This window comes from Chiloscyllium punctatum, chromosome 25 (genome assembly GCF_047496795.1).
Source record: "Chiloscyllium punctatum isolate Juve2018m chromosome 25, sChiPun1.3, whole genome shotgun sequence".
NCBI lineage: Eukaryota > Metazoa > Chordata > Chondrichthyes > Orectolobiformes > Hemiscylliidae > Chiloscyllium > Chiloscyllium punctatum.
In genome coordinates, this window is record NC_092763.1 from 43,923,119 (window position 1) to 43,947,533 (window position 24,415).

At 42.3% G+C, this 24,415-nt stretch overlaps 1 protein-coding gene across 6 annotated transcripts in view; it reads left to right on the plus strand.

Moving 5' to 3' along the window:
* tex11 (testis expressed 11) overlaps positions 1–24,415 on the plus strand; it is a 254,948-nt gene that overhangs the window by 84,700 nt on the left and 145,833 nt on the right. For all 6 annotated transcript variants that reach the window (XR_011964123.1, XM_072595189.1, XM_072595187.1 and 3 more), the window contains 2 exons: positions 12,361–12,512; positions 16,026–16,111. Coding sequence is in view for 5 of the 6 variants with exons in the window: in XM_072595189.1 (XP_072451290.1) it covers positions 12,361–12,512; positions 16,026–16,111 (238 nt within the window). In the remaining variant the exon portion in view is untranslated. The remainder of the gene's footprint in view (positions 1–12,360; positions 12,513–16,025; positions 16,112–24,415) is intronic.

Below are 24,415 nucleotides of genomic sequence, written 5' to 3' on the forward strand. Positions count from 1 at the left end.
TCTTAATGTTTAGAGTTTGGTTACTCTGTTTCTTTTTAAACATCAATTGAAGCTTTTGCTATCTCATTTCATATTACTTGCCAGTTTGCCCCCCATAGTTGGCTTTCTGCTTGCCATTTTCATCAACTTTTTGTTAGCTTTTAAATATTTAAAATTCTCTAGCTTATGAAGTCTTTCCCATGTTGCTTTTTTTAATATCAATTTGTTAGGTTAGAGTGCATCACAGCTGAAGAAAAGTAGGTTGTTGAGAAGGATTTGTCTACTGACTCAGTATGGGTGGAAGTCAGTAACAGGAAAGGAGCAGACACTTTATTAGGTGTTTTCTATAGCCAACCCACTTGCAGCAGAAAGATGCAAGACCAGATTGGAACAACAGATCTTGGAAAGGTGCAGATGTAACAGTGTTGTTATGGGTGACTTCAACTTCCTCAATATTGATTGGAGCCTCCTTAGTGCAGATGGTTTGGATGGAGCTGATTTTTGTCAGGTGTGTTCAGGGGGATTCCTGACTCAGTATGTGGAGAGGTCGACTAGGGGTTAGGCCATATTGGATTTGGTGCAAGGCAACAAGCCAAGCTGGGTGTCAGATTTCTCGGGAGAGCATATCGCTGACTGTGAACACAACTGCTTCACCTTTACCATAGCCATGGAGAGGGATAGGAGCAGACAGAACGGGAAGATATTTAATTGTGGGAGGGGAAATTATACTGCTATTAGACTGGAACTGCAGACAATAAATTTGGGCATTCTTCTGTTGTTCTGTGGGGAAAGACTCAATAGAAATGTAGAGTCTCTTTAAGGACCCTTGTTGATCACTAATCAGAGACATTCTAACCACCACCTCTTGACATTCAATGGTGTATTGCCATCACTGAATCCCCACTGTCAACATCCTTGGGATTACCATTGACCAGAAACTCAACTGGACTCACCTCATAAATACACTGGTTACAAAAGTAGGTCAGAGACCAGGGATGCTGTGGTGAGTAACTCACTTCCTGACACCCCCAAGTCTATCCACCATCTACAAGGCTCAGGAGTGTGATGGAATTCTCCCCTCTTGCCTGGATGGCTGCAGCTACAACAACATTCACCAAGCTTGACACCATCTGGGACAAAACAACCCACTTGATTGGCACCACATCTATAAACATTCAATCCGTCCACCACCAGCACTCACTAGCAGCAGTGTTTACTATCTACAAGATGTACTGCAGAAATTCACCAAGGATCCTTAGAGAGCATCTTCCAAACCTACGACCACTTCCAACTAGAAGGACAAGGGCAGCAGCTACTTGGGAACAACACCACCAAGCCACTCACCACCCTGACTTTGAAATATACTGCCATTCCTTCATCGTCATTGGCTCAAGTTCTTGGAATTCCTTCCCTACCGGCATTGTGGTTCAACCCACAGTAAGTGGACTGCAGTGATTAAAGAAGTCAGCTCACCATCACCTTCCCTAGGGCAAGTGTGGATAGGCATCAATGCTGTCCAGTCAGTGACGCCCAAGTCCTACAAGTGGGGAAAAAAAGGAGCCTTGGAAGACCAGAGCAGAGGAGCTTCTCGTCAAAAGGAAGAAGGAAGCTTGCTTAAGGTTGATGAAGCAACAATCTGGCACAGCTTTAGAGGATTACAGGGTAGCTAGGAAAGAACTCAAAAATAGACTGAGGAGAGCTAGGAGGGGACATGAAAAAGCCTTGGCTGGATGTATTAGGGAAAACTCAAAAGGTATTTGCCAAATACGTGAGGAAGAAGACAATGATCAGAAAGAGGGCAAGGCTGATCAGCGATAGTGAAGGGAACTTGCACCTGGAATCTAAAGATGTTGGGGAATAGGGAAATCCCTGGTAATTACAAACCAGTCAGTCTTAGGTCTGTGGTAAGCAAGGTACTGGAAAGGATTCTGAAAGGATTATTCTGGTTGATATTAGATTAAGAAATGCTGGGCACAACATCGTGGGCTGAAGGGCCTGAACTGTGCTATACTGTTTTATGTTCTATGTATGCTGTGACCATTCCTGTCCCTCTCTGACTATCATTATCAAAACAGTTGGCCTACAAGCTACTGTATCCATTTGCTTCCCAAGTCTACATCATTCCCCTGCTGAATCCTCCCACATTCTAATAGCTTAATGCTCACTCTGCTGCCCTTGCTGTTTAGCTCGCCAGGCACTGATCCCAGTACAGTTGAAGTGAAGCTAATCCCACTGAAAAACCTCTGTTCTACTTAAGAACTGCTGTCATGACTCACTCCTCTCATGCCATTCTTTTAGCTAAGCACTTTACTCCTTGGCTTTATTTGTCTTGTGCTCATTTGTATATGACTCCGATATTGCCTTGGATGTTCTCCCTTTTCAGTTTAGCCTATAGCTCATGTGATCACAACTCCAAAAGTTTTAAGATAGCCATAAATAGGATTAAGTCAGGATCTCACAATGAAGTACTAAATTGGGGAAGGCAAATTACGTCAGTATTAATCACGAGGTAGTGATTGTTAATTGGGGAGAATTATTATCAGGCAAGTCCATGTTTGACGTGGTAGTTGCTTGAAGATCTACTGATTTGAGTTCAGGACTGGCATGTTCCACTAAGGAGGAAGGACAAGGATGGCAAGGTAATGGACCCGTGGATAATAAGGGAGATTGTGAATTTGGTGAAAAGGGAAAAAGACGCACATAAGGTTTAAGAAGCTGAAATTGGACAGGGCACCTAAGGAGTACAAAGAAAGCAAGAAAGAACTCAAGCAGGGAATTTAAGAGAACAAGGAGTGCCCTTGAAATGAAATGACCTTGGCAAGTAGGATTAAGGACAATTCCAAGGCATTCTATACATGCACTAAAAAACAAGAGAATAACTAGGAAGAAGGTTCAAGGATAACGGAGGGAACGTGTGGTTGGAGGCAGAGGATGAGAGAGATCCTAAATGAGGACTTCTTCACATTAGTATTAACCCAGGAAAAGGATATGGAGATAGTGAGAATAGTGTGGAGCATGCTAATGTGCTAGAGCATTTTAAGATCAAGAAGGTAGTGGTGTTGGATCTCTCGAAGAGCATTATGGTGGATACGTTCCCAGGGCCAGAAGATATTTAACCCAGGTTATTGAGAGAGGAGATTGCTGGGACCTTATTTGTATCTTCGCTTGTCACTGGAGGGGTCTTGGAGGACTGGTAAGTAGCTACTGTTGTTCCTGCCTTCACGAAGGGAAATAGGGATAATCCAAAAAACTAGACTGCTGATTCTCACATCAGTATTGGGAACCTATTGGAGAGAATTCATCGGAATAGGATTTACGCCTGTTTGGAGGAGCGTAGTCCACTTGGGGACAATCAGGATGGCTTTGTGCAGAATAGGTCATATCTTACTAATGTTATTGAATTTTTTGAGGAAGTGATAAACATGATTGATGAAGGTAGGACAATGGATGTCATCTTTATGGATTTTAGTATTTTTGGAAAGTTAAAATCCCCTACCATTGCCACCCTATTATTCTTACAACTGAAATTGCCTTTCAAATTTGTTTCTCAATTTCTTTCTTACTGACTGACTGACTCAATTTTCCTACTGAAATCCCCATGAGCTGATCATCCCTTTCTTATTTCTCAGTTTCACCCAAATAACCTCCCTGGAAGTATTCGCAGGAATACCCTCCCTAAGTACAGCTGTAATGTTATTGCTTATATAAAAAAATCACCACTCCACTTTCTCTCATGACCCCCTTTCTATCATTGAGTCATAGAGATGTACAGCATGGAAACTCCCCTCGGTCCAACCTGTCCATGCCAACCAGATACCTCAACCCAATCTAGTCCCACCTTCCAGTACCTGACCCATATCCCTCCAAACCCTTCCTATTCGTATACCCATCCAAATGCCTCTTAAATATTGCAATTGTACCAGCCTCCACCACTTTCTCTGGCAGCTCATTCCATACACATTCCACCCTCTCTAGGTCTCTTTTATATCTTTCCCCTCTCACCCTAAACCTATGCTCTCTAGTTCTGGGCTCCCTGACCCCAGGGAAAAGACTTTGCCTATATATCCTATCCATGCCCCTCATAATTTTGTAAACCTCTATAAGGTCACCCCTCAGCCTTAATGTTCCAGGGTACAAATGTGATAGGAAGGATGTCTAAGAAGGCTGGTAAGGACAAGCCAGGGAACTATAGACCAGTGAGCCTGACCTCGGTGGTGGGCAAGTTGTTGGAGGGAATCCTGAAGAACAGGGTGTACATGCATTTGGAAAGGCAAGGACTGATTAGGGATAGTCAACATGGCTTTGTGCGTGGGAAATCATGTCTCACAAACTTGATTGAGTTTTTTGAAGAAGTAACAAAGAGGACTGATGAGGGTAGAGCGGTAGATGTGATCTATATGGACTTCAGTAAGGCATTCGATAAGGTTCCCCATGGGAGACTGATTAGCAAGGTTAGATCTCACAGAATACAGGGAGAACTAGCCATTTGGATACAGGACTGGCTCAAAGGTAGACGACAGAGGGTGGCGGTAGAGAGTTGTTTTTCAGACTGGAGGTCAGTGACCAGTGGAGTACCACAAGGAACGGTGCTGGGTCCTCTACTTTTTGTCATTTACATAAATGATTTGGATGCGAGCATAACAGGTACAGTTAGTAAGTTTGCAGATGACACCTAAATTGGAGGTGTAGAGGGCAGCGAAGAGGATTACCTCAGATTACAACAGGATCTTGATCAGATGGGCCAATGGGCTGAGAAGTGGCAGATGGAGTTTAATTCAGATAAATGAGAGGTGCTGCATTTTGGAAAAGCAAATCTTCGCGGGGCTTATACATTTAATGGTAAGGTCATCAGGAGTGCTGCTGAACAAAGAGACCTTGGAGTGCAGGTTCATAGCTCCTTGAAAGTGGAGTCGCAGGTAGATAGGATAGTGATGAGGGCGTTTGGTAAACTATATTGGTCAGAGTATTGAGTACAGGAGTTGAGAGGTCATGTTGCGGCTGTACAGGACATTGGTTAGGCCACTGTTAGAATATTGCATGCAGTTCTGGTCTCCTTCCTATCGGAAAGATGTTGTGAAACTTGAAAGGGTTCACAAAAGATTTACAAGAATGTTTGCCAGGGTTGGAGGATTTGAGCTACGTGGAGAGGCTGAACAGGCTGGGGCTGTTCCCCCTGGAGCGTCGGAGGCTGAGGGGTGACCTTATAGAGGTTTACAAAATTATGAGGGGCATGGATAGGATAAATAGGCAAAGTCTTTTCCCTGGGGTTGGGGAGTCCACAACTAGAGGGGATAGGTTTAGGGTGAGAGGGGAAAGATATAAAAGAGACCTACGGGACAACTTTTTCACACAGAGGGTGGTATGTGTATGGAATGAGATGCCAGAGGATGTGGTGGAGGCTGGTACAATCGCAACATTTAAGAGGCATTTGGATGGGTATATGAATAGGAAGGGTTTGGAGGGATATGGGCCAGGTGCTGGCAGGTGGGACTAGATTGTGTTGGCATATCTGGTCGGCATGGATGGGTTGGACTGAAGGGTCTGTTTCTATGCTGTACATCTCTATGACTAAGTTAAGATGATTGGCAGAATATGTGATTTTTGGGTTAACCCTTAGAGATACTGAGACACCATCTGGATTAATTATGTAACAATGCAAAGATGTCTGCTTGCGGAAGCCCAACTGGATGTCAAACAGGTGCTACTGCTTTTATCATTTGAAAATACAGCAAGTGGAGCATACGAGTTGCAGGCTATTCTGATGGAAGTGGACTTGCTCACCTGTCCGACTAAGCTCAGAGAACACACTTGAGTGCTGACATTTGCATCTCATCACTCGGCATATCCTGATCAGAGGGATTCTAGGTCCGCCCACAGCAAAACCCCAAAACAAAGCCAAGCATCTGCCAAATGGTTAAAATGTCCTTCAGAATCCTGACAGGTAAGCTTGTGCATTCTTGAGACAGCAGAAGAGTCGGTCTGGACCTAAATTGAGTAAGAAAACTTGTAGGCCAGTATCCATGAGAGTTTGTATCCTGGCAGACGCTGGTACAATTGCAACATTTAAGAGGCATTTGGATAGGTATATGAATAGGAAGGGTTTGGAGGGACATGGGCCAGGTGCTGGTAGGTGGGACTAGATTGGGTTGGGATATCTGGTCGGCATGGATGGGTTGGACCAAAGGGTCTGTTTCCATGCTGTACATCTCTATGACTCTTAAATCCACATACATCTGGTTTAACGTATAATTTGCTTTTACAAAATCAAAATCAATCAAGTTAAATGTCTAGTTAAGTAGTCATCTGAATCTAATGGAAGTTGATAACAGTACAACTGTATCATTGACTGCTGAACCAGTTTTAAATAATTCCGTGAACTCCAGCTTTAACTTCGTGAATGGCCTCAGGTAGCCTGAGAACATATACTGGGGAGCCTTTACTAATTAAAGCTACAACTTTGGTTCTGGTCTCTTATGAAAATCAGCTGGTTCACTTACCAGTAATTGTAGTAAAAGGTTTCAACCAATCTTAATGGAGTGAAATTGGTTGTGAAAGATTCACCTAGTTTGCATCAACATTTTTCAACTCGAAATGACTGCTTGAGTGAAGTCCTAATTAAATACCTGGAAGGCTTCCAGGAAGGCCTATCGACTATCAGAGGATTCATGGCCACCTTGCATGTTGACCAGGAAACAATTCTGCAAGACCTGTCTTGTCCTATTTGGCCTAAGAGGCAATAATAAAGACCAAAGTCCAAAGGCTGGAAAGTGAAGGAATCATCAAACCAGTCCAATTTGCAGAATGGGCTGCACTGTTGGTACTGACTTTAAAGGTCATTGGGTCGTTTCCCTTTTAAGGGGATTTTGCAGCTGAATAAATACTCAATCCCTTGAGTAGAAGATTTATATGCAAAGCTGGCAGGAGGGCTATCCTTCATTACTTCTAAAAAAAAGTTTAGACCAGGATTCCCAGAAGCATACTGCATTTAACACCATAAAAGTTTCTACCAATATACGAAAGTGCCATTTGGGATAATGTCAGCTGTTCAATTTTTCAGCGGACGATGGAGAACATTTTGCAAGGTCTTTTGGTTGCCATTTACCTCTATGATGTCCTGATAACAGGGAAAACTAATAAGGAACACTTGGAGAACTTGGATATAGTCATCAGTCATTTATCCGAGGGAGGTGTGTGCTTAAGAAAGGAAAAATGTGTGTTTCAGTCCCCTCCAAGTGGTGTACTTGGGCTATAGACTTGACAAGACCTGGTTACATTTGTTAGAAGATAAAGTGATGATGATCAAAAACTCCCCGGCTTCTTTACCTGTCCAGGAGCTTAGATTACGTTTGGGCTTGCAAATTATGGTAAAAGCATATATTAACTGGTATATATCGTGACATCATTGCATCAACTCCGATGAAAGAGTCAGCTTTGGAACTGGTCTCATTGTCAAGCTGTAACTTTCAATGAAGCTAAAAACAAAATAGCCATCATTCTGCAAGGTGTTGGCACATTATGATCATAAAGAGATATGGTATTGATGTATGATGCCTCCCTGTATGACATTGGAGTGATGTTAGCTCATAGGTGGCTCAAAGGAGAGGAGCGTCTAATAGCTTATGCATTCAGGACTTTGCCTGATGCAGAGTGGAAATACTCCCAGACAGACAAAAATGGATTGGCAATCATATGGAGTCAGGAAGTTCCACCAATACCTTAATAGATAAAAATTTGTGATAATCACCTCAATTTGATATGCTGTGGGCTTTAGTATTAAGTGCTTGTAATTATAAGTTTAAACGGCATCTGGGAGGCCAAGTAGTGAATGTGGATGCATTGAGTCGCCTTCGATTAGCACATACGTCAACAGTAATACACCAATGGAAAAGTGTGCAACAATGTTAAAACTTTCTGGACATGCTCCCAGTCACTGCTATCAATATCAAGCTTTGGACAAAGAAAGATCCAATCCCAGACAAACTGTAGCAACTGGTATTGATGGGTGAAGGCAAAGGACCATCGCAGCTATAATGGAAACTCTTTCAGACGATAGAGGACAGCGTATTGTTATTGTGAGCAAGAGTGATTGTCCTGCATAAAGGTCACGTCAAATTGTGGCTGAGGTTCAACTGAGCCATCCAGAGGTCTCCAAAATGTAAATGTTGTTGAGAGGTTATGTCTGGTGGCCAAGTTTGTGTGCAGATATAGTCCTATTGGTCAGACAATGACCAGTGTCAACAAAGACAAAAACTACCGCCAGCAACTCGCACACATCCATGGAATTGGTTGGGTAGACCTTGGACTCAGTTGCACATCTACTGAGCTCCTTCCATGGGTTTAATGTTCTTAGTCATTGTAGAAGGTAACAAAAAGTGGATGGACATACATAGGGTCCATTCATCAAATACTGGTATGACAGTCGAAAAGCTGCATACATCTGTTTCAACATTTGGAGTCTTGGAAGTGTTGGTCTCCGATAACAGGCCATTGTTTACCAGCAAGGGAATGGGTTTTTTGTTAATTGAATAGGATTCAGCATAATGATGTGCAGGTCAGGTAAATTGGCCATGCTAAATTGCCTGTAGTGTTAGGTGCATTAGTCAGATGGGAATGAGTGGGTTACTCCTCGGAGAGTCGGTGTGGACTTGTTGGGCCGAAGAGCCTGTTTCCACACTGTAGGGAATCTAATCCAATTATAGGACAGTTCCGTACCACCCATCACCCAATGGCCTAGCAGAAAGATAAGTCCCAACTTTGAAGGTAGATTTGAATAAACAGCCTCCAATCTCATGAGAAACCAAGCTGTCACTTCAGTTTGACTGTGGGATCATCGTACATGCACCTACAGGAATAGCACCAGTAGTGTTGCTCATGAGTGGAAGACCCTGCACCAGGTTAAGTCTAATCTTCCTGGAAGTGGTGAGAGGGAGAGGATGGATTGTTGGGAGGGTGGAGTTGGTGTGGTGGAGGGGAAGCATTAGGAATTCCAATGCTGAAGCCAAGACTCTGCCAAGTGGGAGAGAAAGTTTGAGATGGGGATAGAGTTTCGTTTAAAAATTTCGAAATGGCCCGATGGGTACAAGGCCTGGTCTGTGTGAGGTCAGGGCTGGTGATGTAGAAAATACTCTCAGGTGTGAACCATATGAAGTTGCGAATTCTCAAACTGAGTAGGAAGAAAAATGTCCTGCTCCTCAACATTTGCAGATGTTGCTGAAACCCATGGATTTTCTCTCCTCTTCAAACGTTGAGTCCTCTGAATCTGAGATGGACAGTGAAATTCTATCGAGGCACTCCTGGCACAAGAAGTGAGCTCTTGTGCGTTAAATACTGCCCATGTCAGCTGCTGAGAAGTAGAAATCTGACCGGGCACTAAAATGATTCACGATGCTCTCTAAGCTAAAGCGCCAGACCATATCCATGGACTCAGATGGGGAGGGATGTACAGATTGTAACAAGGTCAGCCAGCTAAACATAATAGAATGAGTCCCCTCACCGGGGTTGTGTCATCTGGTCCTGTCCAGGAATCCTGGCTGACTTTTCAAAAGGATGAATGTTAGAGTTCTTGACATTCTGGTGATTAACTCTGGGTGAGGCAGGATTGTAATCCGTGACTGTTCCTGTGTAAATAAAGGGTGATTTGGTGACTGTTACTACAAAGTTAATCTCTAAAATGGGGGAAGAGTGTGTGGTCCCTTTTAAAAGATGATTTTTTTGTTTCATTGCTTCGTCATTTGAAAAAAAAACAATGTCTGCGGAACAGTTTCAAGTCCAGATACGGAGAGCGCTCAATGGAAACGTTTCTGAATTAACAGTCAAATTATTTCAAATTTAGCCAATCCAAGCCCCTCGATACAAAAAAACCTATCAAACTTAAATCTGATAGTGTTGACAACTGTGAACCAATCCGTTTGTAAAGGAATTAATAGGTCATCTGGGTATAAAGATGAGGGCAATTTGGAAAATCTGAGAGAGCAAACTGTGAAGAGTTAAGAGCCTTCTGCTCTCAAGAGAAATTAGCTCTCACAGTCATTTACATATTAGAGAATGCATAATCTAAATAACATCGCTACCAATGTCAAAAAAGACATTTCGGAGTGAGGAAAACAACTGAGAAAACTTTTCGGACAGAGGAAGACAGCGGAGAAGACACAGACAGTTCCAGAAGACGTGTAACCTTCGCTGCAATTTCGAGAGACTAAGTTCTGTTGTTTTGATATATGTGGGACTTATATTTTGTTGAAACAGTGTACCATTAGAACTTTGTTAAGGAATAGTGAGTAGTTAGAGGGGAATTGTTTGATTTGTTAGTGGTTCTGTTAATTTGTTCATTGTTGGAGTTGCATAAATATATCGTTACTTTGTGATTATAGTGAGTGAAAGGACTTAATTTTGTTTAACAACTCCTTTATAACAGATTGCGGGTGTGAGTGAGAGGTTATACTCCTTATCGCACTTAACAGGTTATGAGGTAAGGCGACATCCTCTCTGGGTGTTTCAGTTTTAATTGTCAGAGGTATGTCGACCTCTCCTTCATAATATAGGATACCAGCCTCTGCGGAATTATTTTATGTTCTTTGTCTGTAACTGTGTCAACATTCCTCCTTAGCATTGTATTTGTACCGACTGCAAACAGACCACTATAGTTCAAAAAGGCATCTCATGACTACTTCAAAGACAATTATGGATGGGCAATAAATACTGATCCACTCGCTGAATCCCACATTCCCTCAAATAATTTAAAAAAAACAATTTTGTCCAGAATGTGGAATCCTGCACTTTTGTGACCATACAATCTCAACTGGTAATGAATCATCAAGGAAATTCCGTCAGAACAGAAGATGGATACAAAGTGAGTTTAGGTACTGGAATATTGTTTTAATGTTTTAACGTATATGGTCTTGCAAACCGTACTTGGAACAAAGTTCATACTTTTGCACTGATCGACAATGAAATGGTCGACCTCTAAAGCCTTAGAAGAAAGACTTTATATTTCATTACCTGTTGCAGTCATACTCAAGACCATACATAAGCACTGACAGTATTTTCATTCTCATCTGGACTGTGAATGGATTTTTTATTTGCCATCAGAGATCGAGATTTCTGATTGCAGTTGACTATTATCCATCATGGATTAAGAACAAACAGTTGCATAGTCAACCTCAGCTGCAGTTACAAATCACAGAGATCTTTCACGAACACACTTTCCAGACTGAGTCATTTTGGATATTTGACTGCAGCTCATGAACGACTGCTGTAAATGCTTTGCAAAGGTCCATGGCTTCATTCAAATCACTAATGCATCCAGATACGAAGTGGCTGATGGGGGAGGTCAAGAAAGATGTCTGAGCTATGAAGTCCTTTTAGCAAGAGTAATGATGTTTACTTATCCTTACTAAGCTAGCTCTTTGCAGCACTACATGATCATTAGCTTCATTAGAACGTCTTTTGGATCATAAACAATGCACCACATTCCAGGCTATCCAGCATAGCTTTCAGATGTGCCTCAATTTAGTGGCAGAGAAAGAAGACCACTACTCTGCATAATAATCCACAATCTACAACGTTCATCGTAAAACATAGGATTGATTGGAACCCCTGACAAAAGAGTCAGTAAGGCCAGATTTTGGGTTGCACCATTTGCTGTCCATCTTCCCATGTAGAAATAGACCATAATATTTTCAAGATAAACATGTTGGCATGAGCACTCACACTAGAAAAACCTTTAGGATCTTGGCTTATAATCAGGCTTCCAACCAGACCACAGCAGAGTTAAATGTCCCTCTGCCAGGTGGCAAAATCCTGTGCCACCACCAGTGGAATTGAGAACACATTCAGGTTGAGTTGCCAAACCACTGCAATACCTGTTACCTTGTAGATAGATGAAGAGACTGTAGGGAATTGGTTACAGGTTAATGAATAGAAATGTTATTGGCAAGTTGTTAATCTCGTAAGGGGTTAGGCAAGTGATTGCTGTTCATTAATTAACTGACTGCAGATATAAAGAGGAAGCAGAGTGGCCCTCTTGTGAAGTAGTGTTTCTAACCCTGGACCTGGGGGCCTGAGTGCAAGCATCTCCCACTTGACATGTGTGCCTTATTATCTCTGAATATGTTGATTAAAAAATATCTATAAATGGAAACAGTTTGGCTGGTGCGAGAAAAGATCTATAAATCAGTAAGTGGGATCTTGTGTTGTCATGTTAAGATCCTTATGTCTGAGCCAGAGACCTGGGTTCAAGTCCCAACCACTCCAGGGGTGTGTCATACATTTTTGAACAGTTTGATTAGAAACAATTTAATATTTATTTAATATTGTGTTTGATTGTGTCAATAATAAGGACAACAGTCTTGCTGAAAACATTCACATTATGGCTTTCAACAGGGATGATCTGTCCTTTGAATTTTTGACAACTTTGTCTAAGCAGTTTGAAACCAGTCATGATATTGGGAAGATTTTGTTGATGCATCTTATGCAACTGCTACAAAGAGGCAAGGATGAACTTGCCAAGCAGAAAATTGAAGACATTATAGCAGGTAGGGGATGATGAAGTTGCTTAGGCCACTATCTTATTGTGATACTTGGTTTTGTTATTTATTGCTGAAATGCCTGGTTATCATGAAGGGCACTTGAGCTACTGTTCAGACTGACAAAATTAGTCCCATTTATTTGATTTTATAATTTAGTATCAGGAAACCAGGCAAGTTCTATTTTCGCTAGTCTGGTATTGATTTATTGTCCCAATATTTTCTAGGAGACTTAAGTCACAGGGTTATATTTTACTTTATAAAAGGACAGGCTCTGAATTTTCTAGTATTTAATTCGTCACATAGCATCGAAATAAACTCTTAGATCCAACTTGTCTGCACTGACCAAACATCTCAATATGACCTACTCTCATTTGTAAGCATTTGGTCTATATCCCTCTAAACCCTTTCTAATCATTTACTCATTAATGTTGTAATTGTACCTGCCTCCACCATTTTCAAAAATGAAATAATGAGAATCCGGAGGCAGTATGTTCCATGAGTGTAAAGAGCACTCATAGGTGTAGGGAATGATAGATGACCAGAGAAATTGAGGCACTGATCCAAAAGAAAGGAGGCATATGGCACATTAAATCACCTGGGATCGAGTGAAACCCTGCAGGAGATATATACTTGAGAGAAAGCAGGAAGACTAAAAGGGGGCATGATATAACTTTAGCAAATGGGGTTAAGGAGAATTCAGAGATTCTGCAAGTACATTAGGGGCAAAAAAGTTTAAGGTGGGATAAAACAGGGCACCTTAGAAATCAACAAGGCCATCTTTATGTGGAACCGCACGAGATGGATGAGATGCTAAATCAGTATTTCACATTCATATTTACTGTGGATCAGGACGTAGAAGGTGGAGAATTTGGAGAAACAAATAGTGATATCTTATAACAGAGGAAAAGATGCTGAACATCTTAAAACACTAAAAGGTAACTAAATATTTTAGTTCAGGTATATCCTGAACTTTGTTGCAAGCTGGACAGTGATTACTTGATTCTGGATTAGTGGTGCTGGAAGAGCACAGCAGTTCAGGCAGCATCCAAGTAGCTTCGAAATCGACGTTTCGGGCAAAAGCCCTTCATCAGGAATAAACACTTGATCCCTTGTTGAAATATTTCTATCATCAATGGCCAAAGGTGAGGTGCCGGAAGACTGAAGGGTGGCTAATGTGCTATTATTTTGGCAAAGAAAAGCCAGGGAGCTGTAAACCGGTCAGCCTGACATCAGTGGTAAGGTAAATGTTTGGGGGATTCTGAGGGGCGCTATTTACATGCATTTGGAAAGGTAAGGACTGATTAGGATGGTCAACATGGCTTTGTGCGTGGGAAATTATTTCACTAACTTCATTGAGTCTTTTTGAAGAGGTGACAAAGAAAATTGATGAAGGCAGAGTGGTGGATGTTTCTGTATGGATTCAGCAAGGCATTTGATAAAGTTCCGCATGGTAGATTGTTTAGCAAGATTATATCACACAGAATTCAGGAAGATCTAGCCACTTGGATACAAAATTGTTTTGAAGGTTCGAGACTGAGGGTTGTGGTGGAGGGCTATTTTTTGGACTGGAGGCTTGTGACCAGCTCTGTGCTACAAGGATCGCTGCTGGGTCTTCACTGCTTTGTGTCACTTACATAAATTATTTAGATGTGAATATAGGTGGAATGGTTTAGTACTTTTGCAGATGTGATCAAAATTGTGGCATAGTGGACAGTTAAGATCGTTATCTTAGGATACAATGGAACCTTGATTCAGGCTGTGGAGTGGTAGATAGAATTTAATTTAGACAAATGTGAGGTGTTTCATTTTGGTAAGGCAAATTAGGGCAGGACTATTAAACACTTAATAGTAAGGTCTGGCTGAGCTTTGCTGAATAAGGGGGCCTTGGGGGTGCAGGTTCAGTGTTCCTTGAAGGTGGAGTCGCAGGTAGACAGGATAGTGAAGAAGGCATTTGGTATGCTTGCCTTTATTGGTCAGTGCATTGAGTATCAGAGTTGGTATGTCGTGTTGCAGCCATATAAGACATTGGTTAAGCCATTTTAGGAATTCTGCTTTCAATTCTGGCCTCCCTGCTATAGGAACAACATTGTCAAACTTGAAAGAGTGCAGGAAATATTTACAGGGATGTTGTTTGGGTGAGAGGGTGTGAGCTTTAGGTCGAATCTGCATAGGTTGGGAGTATTTTCCCAGGAGCATTAGAGGCTGAGGGGTGACCTTAGAGATTTACAAAATCATGAGCGGTATGGATAGCCAACATATAGGAGTCAAAAACTAGAGGGCATAGGTTTAAGGTGAGAGGGGAAAGATTTAAAAGGGACCTGAGGGGCACTTTTTTGTTTTCACTCGGGCTGGTGCGTCTGTGGGATGAGCTGCCAGAGAAAGTGTTGGAGGCTGGTACAATTACAGCATTTAAAAGGCATCTGGATGGATATAGGAATAAGAAGGGTTTAGAGCAATATTTGCCAAATGGGACAAATTCAAGATATCTGGTTGGCGCAGATGGGTTGGACCGAAGGGATTTCTTTCTGTGCTGTACAACTCTTACTTCCCCTGGCAGTTTGTTTCATACATGCAACACTCAGTGTGTAAAAAGTTACTCCTGTATGATCTCGGGGAATGCTGATGCTTTTCAGAGCTATTTGACCACTCTTTAAAAGGATATTGATTCTTGCACATCTATCATCAGACTCCACTTCTGAGCAGCAATGTCACCCACTCCAGTCAAACACCGCTGACATTAAATTCTTTCCATTTAATGTAGGAATTCCCAAAAACATCAAAGAATGGATACAGTGCAAAATTAAGTTTAGAAGGTTTCCAAGATGCCACATAAATCATTTGGCTCACCTAAGTCTGTTTTTCCTGGAGCATTGTAGGCTGAGGGGTGGCCTCATCGAGGTTTGTAAAATCATGAGGGGCATGGATAGGATAAATAGACAAAGTCTCTTCCCAGACTGGGACAACACACCCATCCTAGGACCAGCCAAACAAAAACATGCAGAAAATTCCGAGAAGCGTGGCATTCCAACTAGAACACTCTCAACAAACACATCGAGTTAGATAAAGCCCATCTACCACCCCCTGATAAAAAGAACTGGAAGTGACTTCACCATAGAAAGTGACATCACCAACCCAAACATATAAGTAGAAAGCAGGAATTATCAGCAGTGCTTTGCCTGAGGCTCACTGAAGATGTTACCTAGTAGGGTGATGAAATATCTGGAAATGAATCTTCCAGCTCAGTGAGCAAACCTACATCCTAATTTTAAGATCTTTTGGAACATACAGCTAAAGTTAATGATCTAAAAGTACCGCAAAAGCGGCAGCTCAAAAAGTGGCTGGTTTGCTGGGAAAAATGTTCATGAAAGCTAACCCTATAATAAACGGTATGAGGGCTGAGAGAGATATGTATCCTTTTTATTGAGTATGAATGATAATATTGTTCAGTTTTTGTTCCACAGTTGTTACCTATATCTATTGTTTTCTCTGTGGTCAGTTTCTTCTGATTGCTATCTTTAGGTCATTACTCAGGGAAACGACTTTCTTCAGATATTCTGACTCGATTCCACATTGTTCTTTGGGAAAAGGCAACCAAGAATTTTGAGGTGAGGCACAGCTAATAGAAATTTACAGAACTCCATCAAAGCTCTACCATGCATTCTGCAATTAAGTCACCTTAACTCCCCATTGCATCTATTTTTCTTCACCTGGGATTACTTGCTGTTGAAAACTTTTCCTCCTCAAAACTTTAACTTGATACTCTATATTGTGCTCTCTTCATTCAGCTTATGTAGTACAGACAGTAGAATTTTCACATCAGTTGCTGTAAATTGTGCTGATTTTGATTTTTAAAAGCTTGCATTTTTGTGTAGACTTATTTGCACTTTGGAAGAATAAATCTGTCATGAATAAGCACTATTGGGCAAGTTTAAAATCCAGTTTTAATACTTGCTGTTAAATATAACCAGTGCTATACTAGAATGGTAACTAAGTGCAGTTGATATTAGTCTGCTGAAAATCTGTTTACCATATGAACAAAATCAAATCCAATGTCTATCTGTAAACATCCTGCTTTAAAAGATTGAAAATTTATTTTAAAAATAGGTGGAATGGTTTCCTAGTTATTTTGGTAAAGTCTTGTGTGCTAATTTCTTAGAAAACTAAGATAAAAATAAAGTCATAAAGCCACAGAGATGTACAGCACAGAAACAGATTATTTAGTCCAACTCATCTATGCCGACCAGATATCCTAAATTAATCTAGTCCCATTTGCCAGCACTTGGCAACCACCAATGTCAGGCTCACCGGTCTCTAGTTCCCTGGCTTTTCCTTACTACCTTTTTTAAATAATGGCGTCACGTTAGCCAGCCTCCAGTCTTTAGGCACCTCACCTGTATCGATGATCCAAATATCTCTGCGAGGGACCCAACAATCACTTCCCTAGCCTCCCACATAGTTCTAGGTTACACACCTGTGAAGTCCTGGGGATTTATACACTTTTATGGGTTTTAAGACATCCAGCGCCATCTATTTCCCCACATTCTATGTCTTCCATGTCCTTCTCCACAATAAACACTTACGCAAAGTACTTGTTTAGTATCTCCCCCATCTCCAGCAGTTCCACACATAGGCTACTTTGCTGACCTTTGAAGGATCCTACTAGCTTCCTAGTTACCCTTTTGTCCGTAATGTATTAAAATCGCTTTGGATTCTCATTAACCCTTTTTGCCAAAGCTATCTCCTATCCCCTTTTTGCCCTTCTGATTTTCCTCTGAATATACTCTTACTACCTTTGTACTGTACTAAGGATTCACTTTATTTCTGCTGTCTATACTTGACATATGCTTCCTTTTTCTTGAACAAAACCTCTACTTCTCTAGTCATCCAGGATTGCCTACACCTACCAGCCTTGTCTTTCACCCTGATGGGAACATATTGTCTCTGGACTCATGTTATCTCATTTTTTGAAGGCTTCCTATTTTCTAGCCATCCCTTTACCTGCGAACATCTATGTCCCCAATGAATTTTTGAAAGTTCTTGCCTAATGCCGTCAAAATTGGCCTTCCTTCAATTTAGAACTTCAACTTTTAGATCTGGTCGATCCTTCTCCATCACTATTTTAAAGTAATGGAATTATGGTTATTGGTCTCAAAATGGTCCCCCACTGACACCTCAGTCACTTGCCCTTATTTCTCAAGAGCCAGTCAACTTTTTCACTTTTTCTAGTTGAAACATCCGCATACTGCCTCAAAACCTCGTTGTACACACTTAAATTATTCTCCATCTAAACCCTTAATACTATGGAAGTTCCAGTCTTTGTTTTCAAAGTTAAAATCCTCCACCATGACGACCATATTATTCTTACAGATAGCCGTGATTTCCTTGAATTTGTTTCTCAATTTCCTGCTGACTATTGGGTCATCTGTCGTATAATCCCAGTAAGATTATGACCCCTTCCTTATTTCTCAATTCCATCCAATAGTTTGCCTGCATGTATTGCCAGGAATATCCTCCCTAAGTACAGCTGTAGTGTTATTCCTTATCAAAAGTGCCTCTCCTTTCTTGCTCCACTTTCTATCCTTCCTAGAGCATTTGTATGCTGGAATTAAGCAGCTAGTCCTGTAATTCCTATGATATCCCAGTCCCATGTTTCTAACCATGCGCTTAGTTCATCTGCATTCCCTGTTAGGCCTCTTGCATTGAAATAAATGAAGTTTGATTTTTTTCAGTCCCACCTTGTTCTCTGCTTTATTCCTGCCTGCCCTGACTGTTTGGCTCAATCCCTTGTCCTCCGTTTCTTCTTCTCCCGACGTCCCCAACAGTACCCATCCACTGACACTCATTCGTTTGGCTGAACTGGTCCTCACCCTTAACAATTTCTCCTTTGAATCCTCCCACTTCCTCCAGACCAAAGGGGTAGCCACGGGCAGCCGTATGGGCCCCAGCTATGCCTGTCTCTTTGGCTACGTAGAATAGTCCATCTTCTGTAATTACACCGGCACCACTCCCCATCTCTTCCTCCACTACATTGATGACTGCATTGGTGCCATCTCGTGCTCCCGCGAGGAGGTTGAGCAATTCATCAACTTCACCAACACATTCCACCCTGACCTTAAATTTACCTGGGCCATCTCTGACACCTCCCTCCCCTTCCTGGACCTCTCCATCTCCATTAATGACGACCGACTTGACACCGACATTTTTTACAAACCCACCGACTCCCACAGCTAACTGGATTACACTTCTTCCCACCCTACCTCCTGCAAAAATGCCATCCCGTATTCCCAATTCCTCCGCCTCCACCATATCTGCTCCCAGGAGGACCAGTTCCACTACATAACACACCAGATGGCCCCTTTCTTTGGAGACCGTAATTTCCCTTCGCACATGGTTAAAGAGGCCCTCCAACACATCTCGTCCACATCCCGCACCTCCGCCCTCAGACCCCATCCCTCCAACCATAACAAGGACAGAACCCCCCTGATGCTCACCTTTCACCCTACCAACCTTCGCATAAACCAAATCATTCGCCGATATTTCCGCCACTTCCAAACAGACCCCACCACCAGGGATATATATCCCTCCCCACCTCTTTCTGTCTTCTGCAAAGACTGTTCCCTCCGTGACTACCTGGTCAGGTCCATGTCCCCTACAACCCACCCTCCCATCCTGGCACCTTCTCCTGCCACCGCAGGAATTGCAAAACCTGTGCCCACACCACCTCCCTCACCTCCATCCAAGGCCCTAAAGGAGCCTTCCACATCCATCAAAGTTTTACCTGCGCATTAACCAATATCATTTATTGTATCCGTTGCTCCCGATGCGGTCTCCTCTACATTGGGGAGACTGGACGCCTCCTAGCAGAGTGCTTTAGGGAACATCTCTGGGACACCCGCACCAATCAACCACACCGCCCTGTGGCCCAACATTTCAACTCCTCCTCCCACTCTGCCAAGGACATGGAGGTCCTGGGCCTCCTTCACCGCTGCTCTCTCACCACCCGATGCCTAGAGGAAGAACACCTCATCTTCCGCCTCGGAACACTTCAACCCCAGGGCATCAATGTGGACTTCACCAGTTTCCTCATTTCCCCTTCCCCCACCTCATCCCAGTTCCAAACTTCCAGCTCAGCACTGTCCCCATGACTTGTCCTACCTGCCTATCATCTTTTCCACCTATCCACTCCATCCTCTTCTCTGACCTATCACCCTCAACCCACCCCCATCCACCCCATTGTACTCTTTGCTACCTTCCCCCACCTCCTCCCTGACCTATCACCTTCATCCCCACCTCCACTCACCTATTGTATGCTCTGCTACTTTCTCCCCACCCCCACCCTCCTCATTTATCGCTCCACCCTTCAAGGGCTTTTGCCTGAAACGTCGATTTTACTGTTCCTCGGATGCTGCCTGAACTGCTGTGATTTTCCAGCACCACGAATCCGGAATGTAGTTTCCAGCATCTGCAGAAATTGTTTTTACCTCAATCCCTTTCCTAGCTGTACCAGTCTCAAATTGATCTCTTTCCTCACTATCTCTCCCTGAGTCCATCCTCCCCACCTTACTAGTTTAAATCCTCCCGATCAGCTCTAGCAGATCTCCCTGCCAGCATATTAGTTCCCTTCCAATTCAGGCGCAGGCCATCCCTCTTATACAGGTTACTTATACCCCAGAAGAGATTCAAATGATCCAACAATGTGAACTCTTTTCCATTGCACCAGCTCCTCAGGAATGCATTCATCTGCGCTCTCCTCATATTCCTACCTTCTTTAGCTCGTAGCATTGGGAGTAAACCAGAAAAATCTTCTTTTTCAATTCTTGCCCAACCTCCTATCTTCTCCCTAAAGAATTTCATCCTTTTTTCTTCTCTTGTTAGTTCTGATGTCTACTGGTCCCTCTACCCTTTGAGAATATTCTGCACCCTCTGAGATATCCTTGATCCTGGCATCAGGGAGGCAACACTCCTTTCACAATCGATCGCTTGGAACCTGATGTACCTATCATTACGTCAGAGCCAGTTTCAATACCATGAACATCATACTACATTCCCCTGAAAGTCCATCACCCTCTGTTTTCCAAAACAGCATACTTGTTTGAGATTGGGATAGTCACAGGAGACTCCTACATTATCTGTCTCCCTCTCCTACCTTTCCTGGAATTAAGCCACATACTGGACTGGATATGTGGGTTTTCTCCCTCCTAGAACTGTCATCCATCACAATCCTTAGCTGCTGTGAATTACTCATTCTGTTACTGCTGCTCCAACTGATCCGTGCGATCTGATAGGATTTGCAACCAAACACACTCACGGCAGACACAATTATCAGTAACATGGAAACTCTCCCTTAGCTCTTGCATTCGAAAGGAAGAGCATGTTATTGAACTAAAGGCCATCTTTGCCACCTAACCATCTGCAGACCTATGAAAATAGCCCTGCCTTACTGCTTTAAAAAACATTGCCCAGGCTAACTTAGTGCCTGTGTTTTATATTTTAATATTTAATCGACAGACAGATTTCAGTAACATATAATGAAAAAAGACACTGCTCACTGTTGTAGATTTACAAGAAAACGAATAGCAAGATTACTCTTCAAAATATGCATTTAGCTGATCCTATGCTGAGAGCTCCCCTATACAGATTCCTCCGATGTCAAGTATAAAGTTTGCTGTTTATTCATTTTTCTTGGACACATTCTGACGTAGCATGAACAGCAATGTTTATGGTACCAAGACTGGCTCTGGTGTAACAAGGGATACGTTGGGTATCAAGCGATCGATTGTGTTAGGCAACTCTCTTATCAGAGGCACAAACAGTTCTGCGGCCAACAGTACGAAATCAGAATGGCGTGATGCCTCTCTGATATCAGGAGATACTTTAACTCAAACAGCAAGGGCAGGAATTGTGCAGAGTCACTGCTGTGTCAGACAGCAGTGTAGGTTTCATTCTTGGTTGATTCACTAATCATGTGGTCTCTACCTTTCTCTGTCTTCCTTTTTAAAGTACTGTTGTTTTGATTTTTTTTCCCCAAAATTCCAAAACAATGGAACAGCTTATACAACAATAATTACTGCTCCTGGAATTGGAGGAAATCCGCTCCAACACCTGAAATACCTCAAAGAAGCCGCTTTTACAGCCACAATTTTTCCTGTCCTCGATCTTCGATTACTCAGAACCCTTTGATACTCAAAATTTTATAAAATCTTCCAGTTAATGTCTTTCCACTCAAACGATTCAGAGCAGAGTTGTTGGTGAGCTCCACTTCTGATATGTTTCTAATCTAATGCAAAGTAAAGCAAGTAAAATTCTTTGCTGTTACATGCTTAATTTAGCTAAATTAGCCATAGAGGCAGCTTAACTGAGCACAAGGATGAGAAGAGTATTATTTTTTGCCATATTTTTGGAGAATTGACCTTGACCCACCTTTGATTGTTGCCAACTTCAAAGCAGCCATACTGAAAATCTCTCCATCAGTAAATTGGACCCAGTGATACCACCACTCAACTGTGTGCCAGGGAGGTGATTGTAGGAATGTTGCTGAACAAGTAATTTACAACGTCTAGCTAATGGTCTGGGGCATGGGTTTGAATCCCATTATGACAAACTGTGAAATTTAAATTCAAAAGGACATCTGGAATAAAATGGGGGTAAATCATAATTTTGGAGGAACGGTAATCTCATGCAGATTACGACTTTTTTCATCCTTTTTGCCGAATATAGGAGTTCTGCATTTTTGAGAGGAGATTCCAATTAGGGCTCCTTCAAAAATGTGGAATTGCACTTTCAGTCTAACAGTTTCAGTGCAGCAGCATCAGGAGAAAACAAGCCATGCCTGCTTTTCACAGCCGTGGCTGCCAATTCTGACATTATAAGTTCCAGACAGTTGCTTTAACAGATACTGTATATATGGAATGCGTGTAAATATATCAGGTATCTCATGCCAGTTATATATGAGGGTAAGGTGGACAGTAGTGGGAAGTTAGATTCTAGGGGGTGGGTTGTCAGGTGATTGAATTTCAAGTGGGAAGGAGGTAGGGTGAAAAGTGATAAGGGGGTCAAGGTAAGCAATTCGTTGGGGTGGAGGGGGGTGTGGGTTGGCGAGGTGCGAGGGTTTGGATTTGGTGGCTTGGAAGGGATGGAGTGAGGGTTGGGTCTGGTTAAGGGGCAGGTGTCCGATCAAGGAAAGGGTAGTGGGAGTATGTTTGGAGTTCACTGTTTCCTTTTTCAATATCCTGCCACATCATGGTGATCCTTCTGATGCTTTATGATGATTCCACAATTTCTAGTCCTAGCCATCTTCTCCTCTTCTTGAATGCGCTATACCTTTAAACTTCTATTCCCATCACGCTGGTCTGAATGCTCTTGTTCTATCTTGAATGGACACCTAAGCAGTCCTTAATCACCATGATCTTCCTCTGCCTGGCTGAGCTTATTCTCACTTTGAACAAATTCTCCTTTTAACTTGTTTCACTTTCTCCAGGTGAAAGTTATGGCTATGGGTATCTGCATGGATCCCAGTTAGCGTGTTTCTTTTTGAACTCAATATGGAAGTTTGTTTGCTATAACTCTCCTCAGGATCTAATACAATTGTTTCTGCAGTGCATAGATAACATTGATGCTGCTGCATGCTTTCATCCATAATTGAAAAATTAATCAGTTTTTCTTCCAATTTCTTTCCTCTGTCACCTTCACATTGTCCATCTCTGACTCTTCTTTCCTTCCTTGACTTCACCATTTCCATTTATGAGGGTAGGCTGTCCACCAATTTCCACAACATGCCCATTAAATCCCGCAGTTACCTTGACTGACAGTTGAGCAAACATAACAACAAAGTAACCTACTTAATGTCTATGACGTTAAACCCATTATTCTTTGTTTTCAGTCCCATTCATACAAAAGACAGCCAAATAAGCAAACAGAATTAATAGATTAGTTTTGCACTGCTGCATCACACTTTCAGGGATCCGGGTTCAATTCCACCCTTGTGTGACTGTCTGTGTGCATTTAAACATTCTCCCTGTGTCTGTGTTGGTTTTCTCCTGGTGCACCAGTTTCCTCCCACGGTCAAAGATGTGCAGGTTAGGTGGATTGGCCATGCTAAATTACTCATAGTATCCAGTAACGTGTATGCAAGGAGGATTAGTCATGGGAAATGCAATGTTAGTGGGGTGGGTGGCGGTGGGTTGCTCTTTAGAGTCGGTCTGGAATCAATGGGTCAAATGGTCTGCTTCCATCCTATAGGGATTCTATGGAGATAAATAAATTAAAGAACAAAACCTGCCACATACTTAGGAGGTTTTTACAGGCATTGTTCCACAGGCGTAGATGATTGTTTCTTGGCTGATTTGCTGAAGGTGAGTCGCTGGAAAAGCACAGAAGGTCAGGCAGCATCCAAAGAGAAGGAGATTTGACGTTTCAAGCTTAAGAAGGGCTAATGCCCAAAATGTTGACTCTCCTCCTCAGATGCTGCCTGACTTACTGTGCTTTTCCAGTGCCACACTTCTCTACTCTGACACTCCAGCATCTGCAATCCTCACTTTCTTCTGATTTGCTGAAGATGTCGATCAGAGCCACCTTTTCAGTGTACTTCGAAGAAGTCAGTGATACTCACAACTTAGCTTCTAGTCTTTGAATTTCCAATATCTGTTTATGGGAGGCTTGTCAGGGAGCTTTCATTTTTATGCTGTAGCATCAATAGCTAATCTTTCTCATAGAAACTGAGTCCAAAACTCAGTTCAAACTCTGGCCTCTTCCTGATAGACTTTCTTCCTGTGAGGTCTTCCCCAAACTTCCCTGAACCGTTCCGAGGTATTGATCTCGTTTGTGGCCATGCATCTGCAATCTGTGTTTTGTTGGTGTGGACAAGTATGTAGAACCTGCACGTAAATCCCAGGCCTTGCCTCATAAACAAA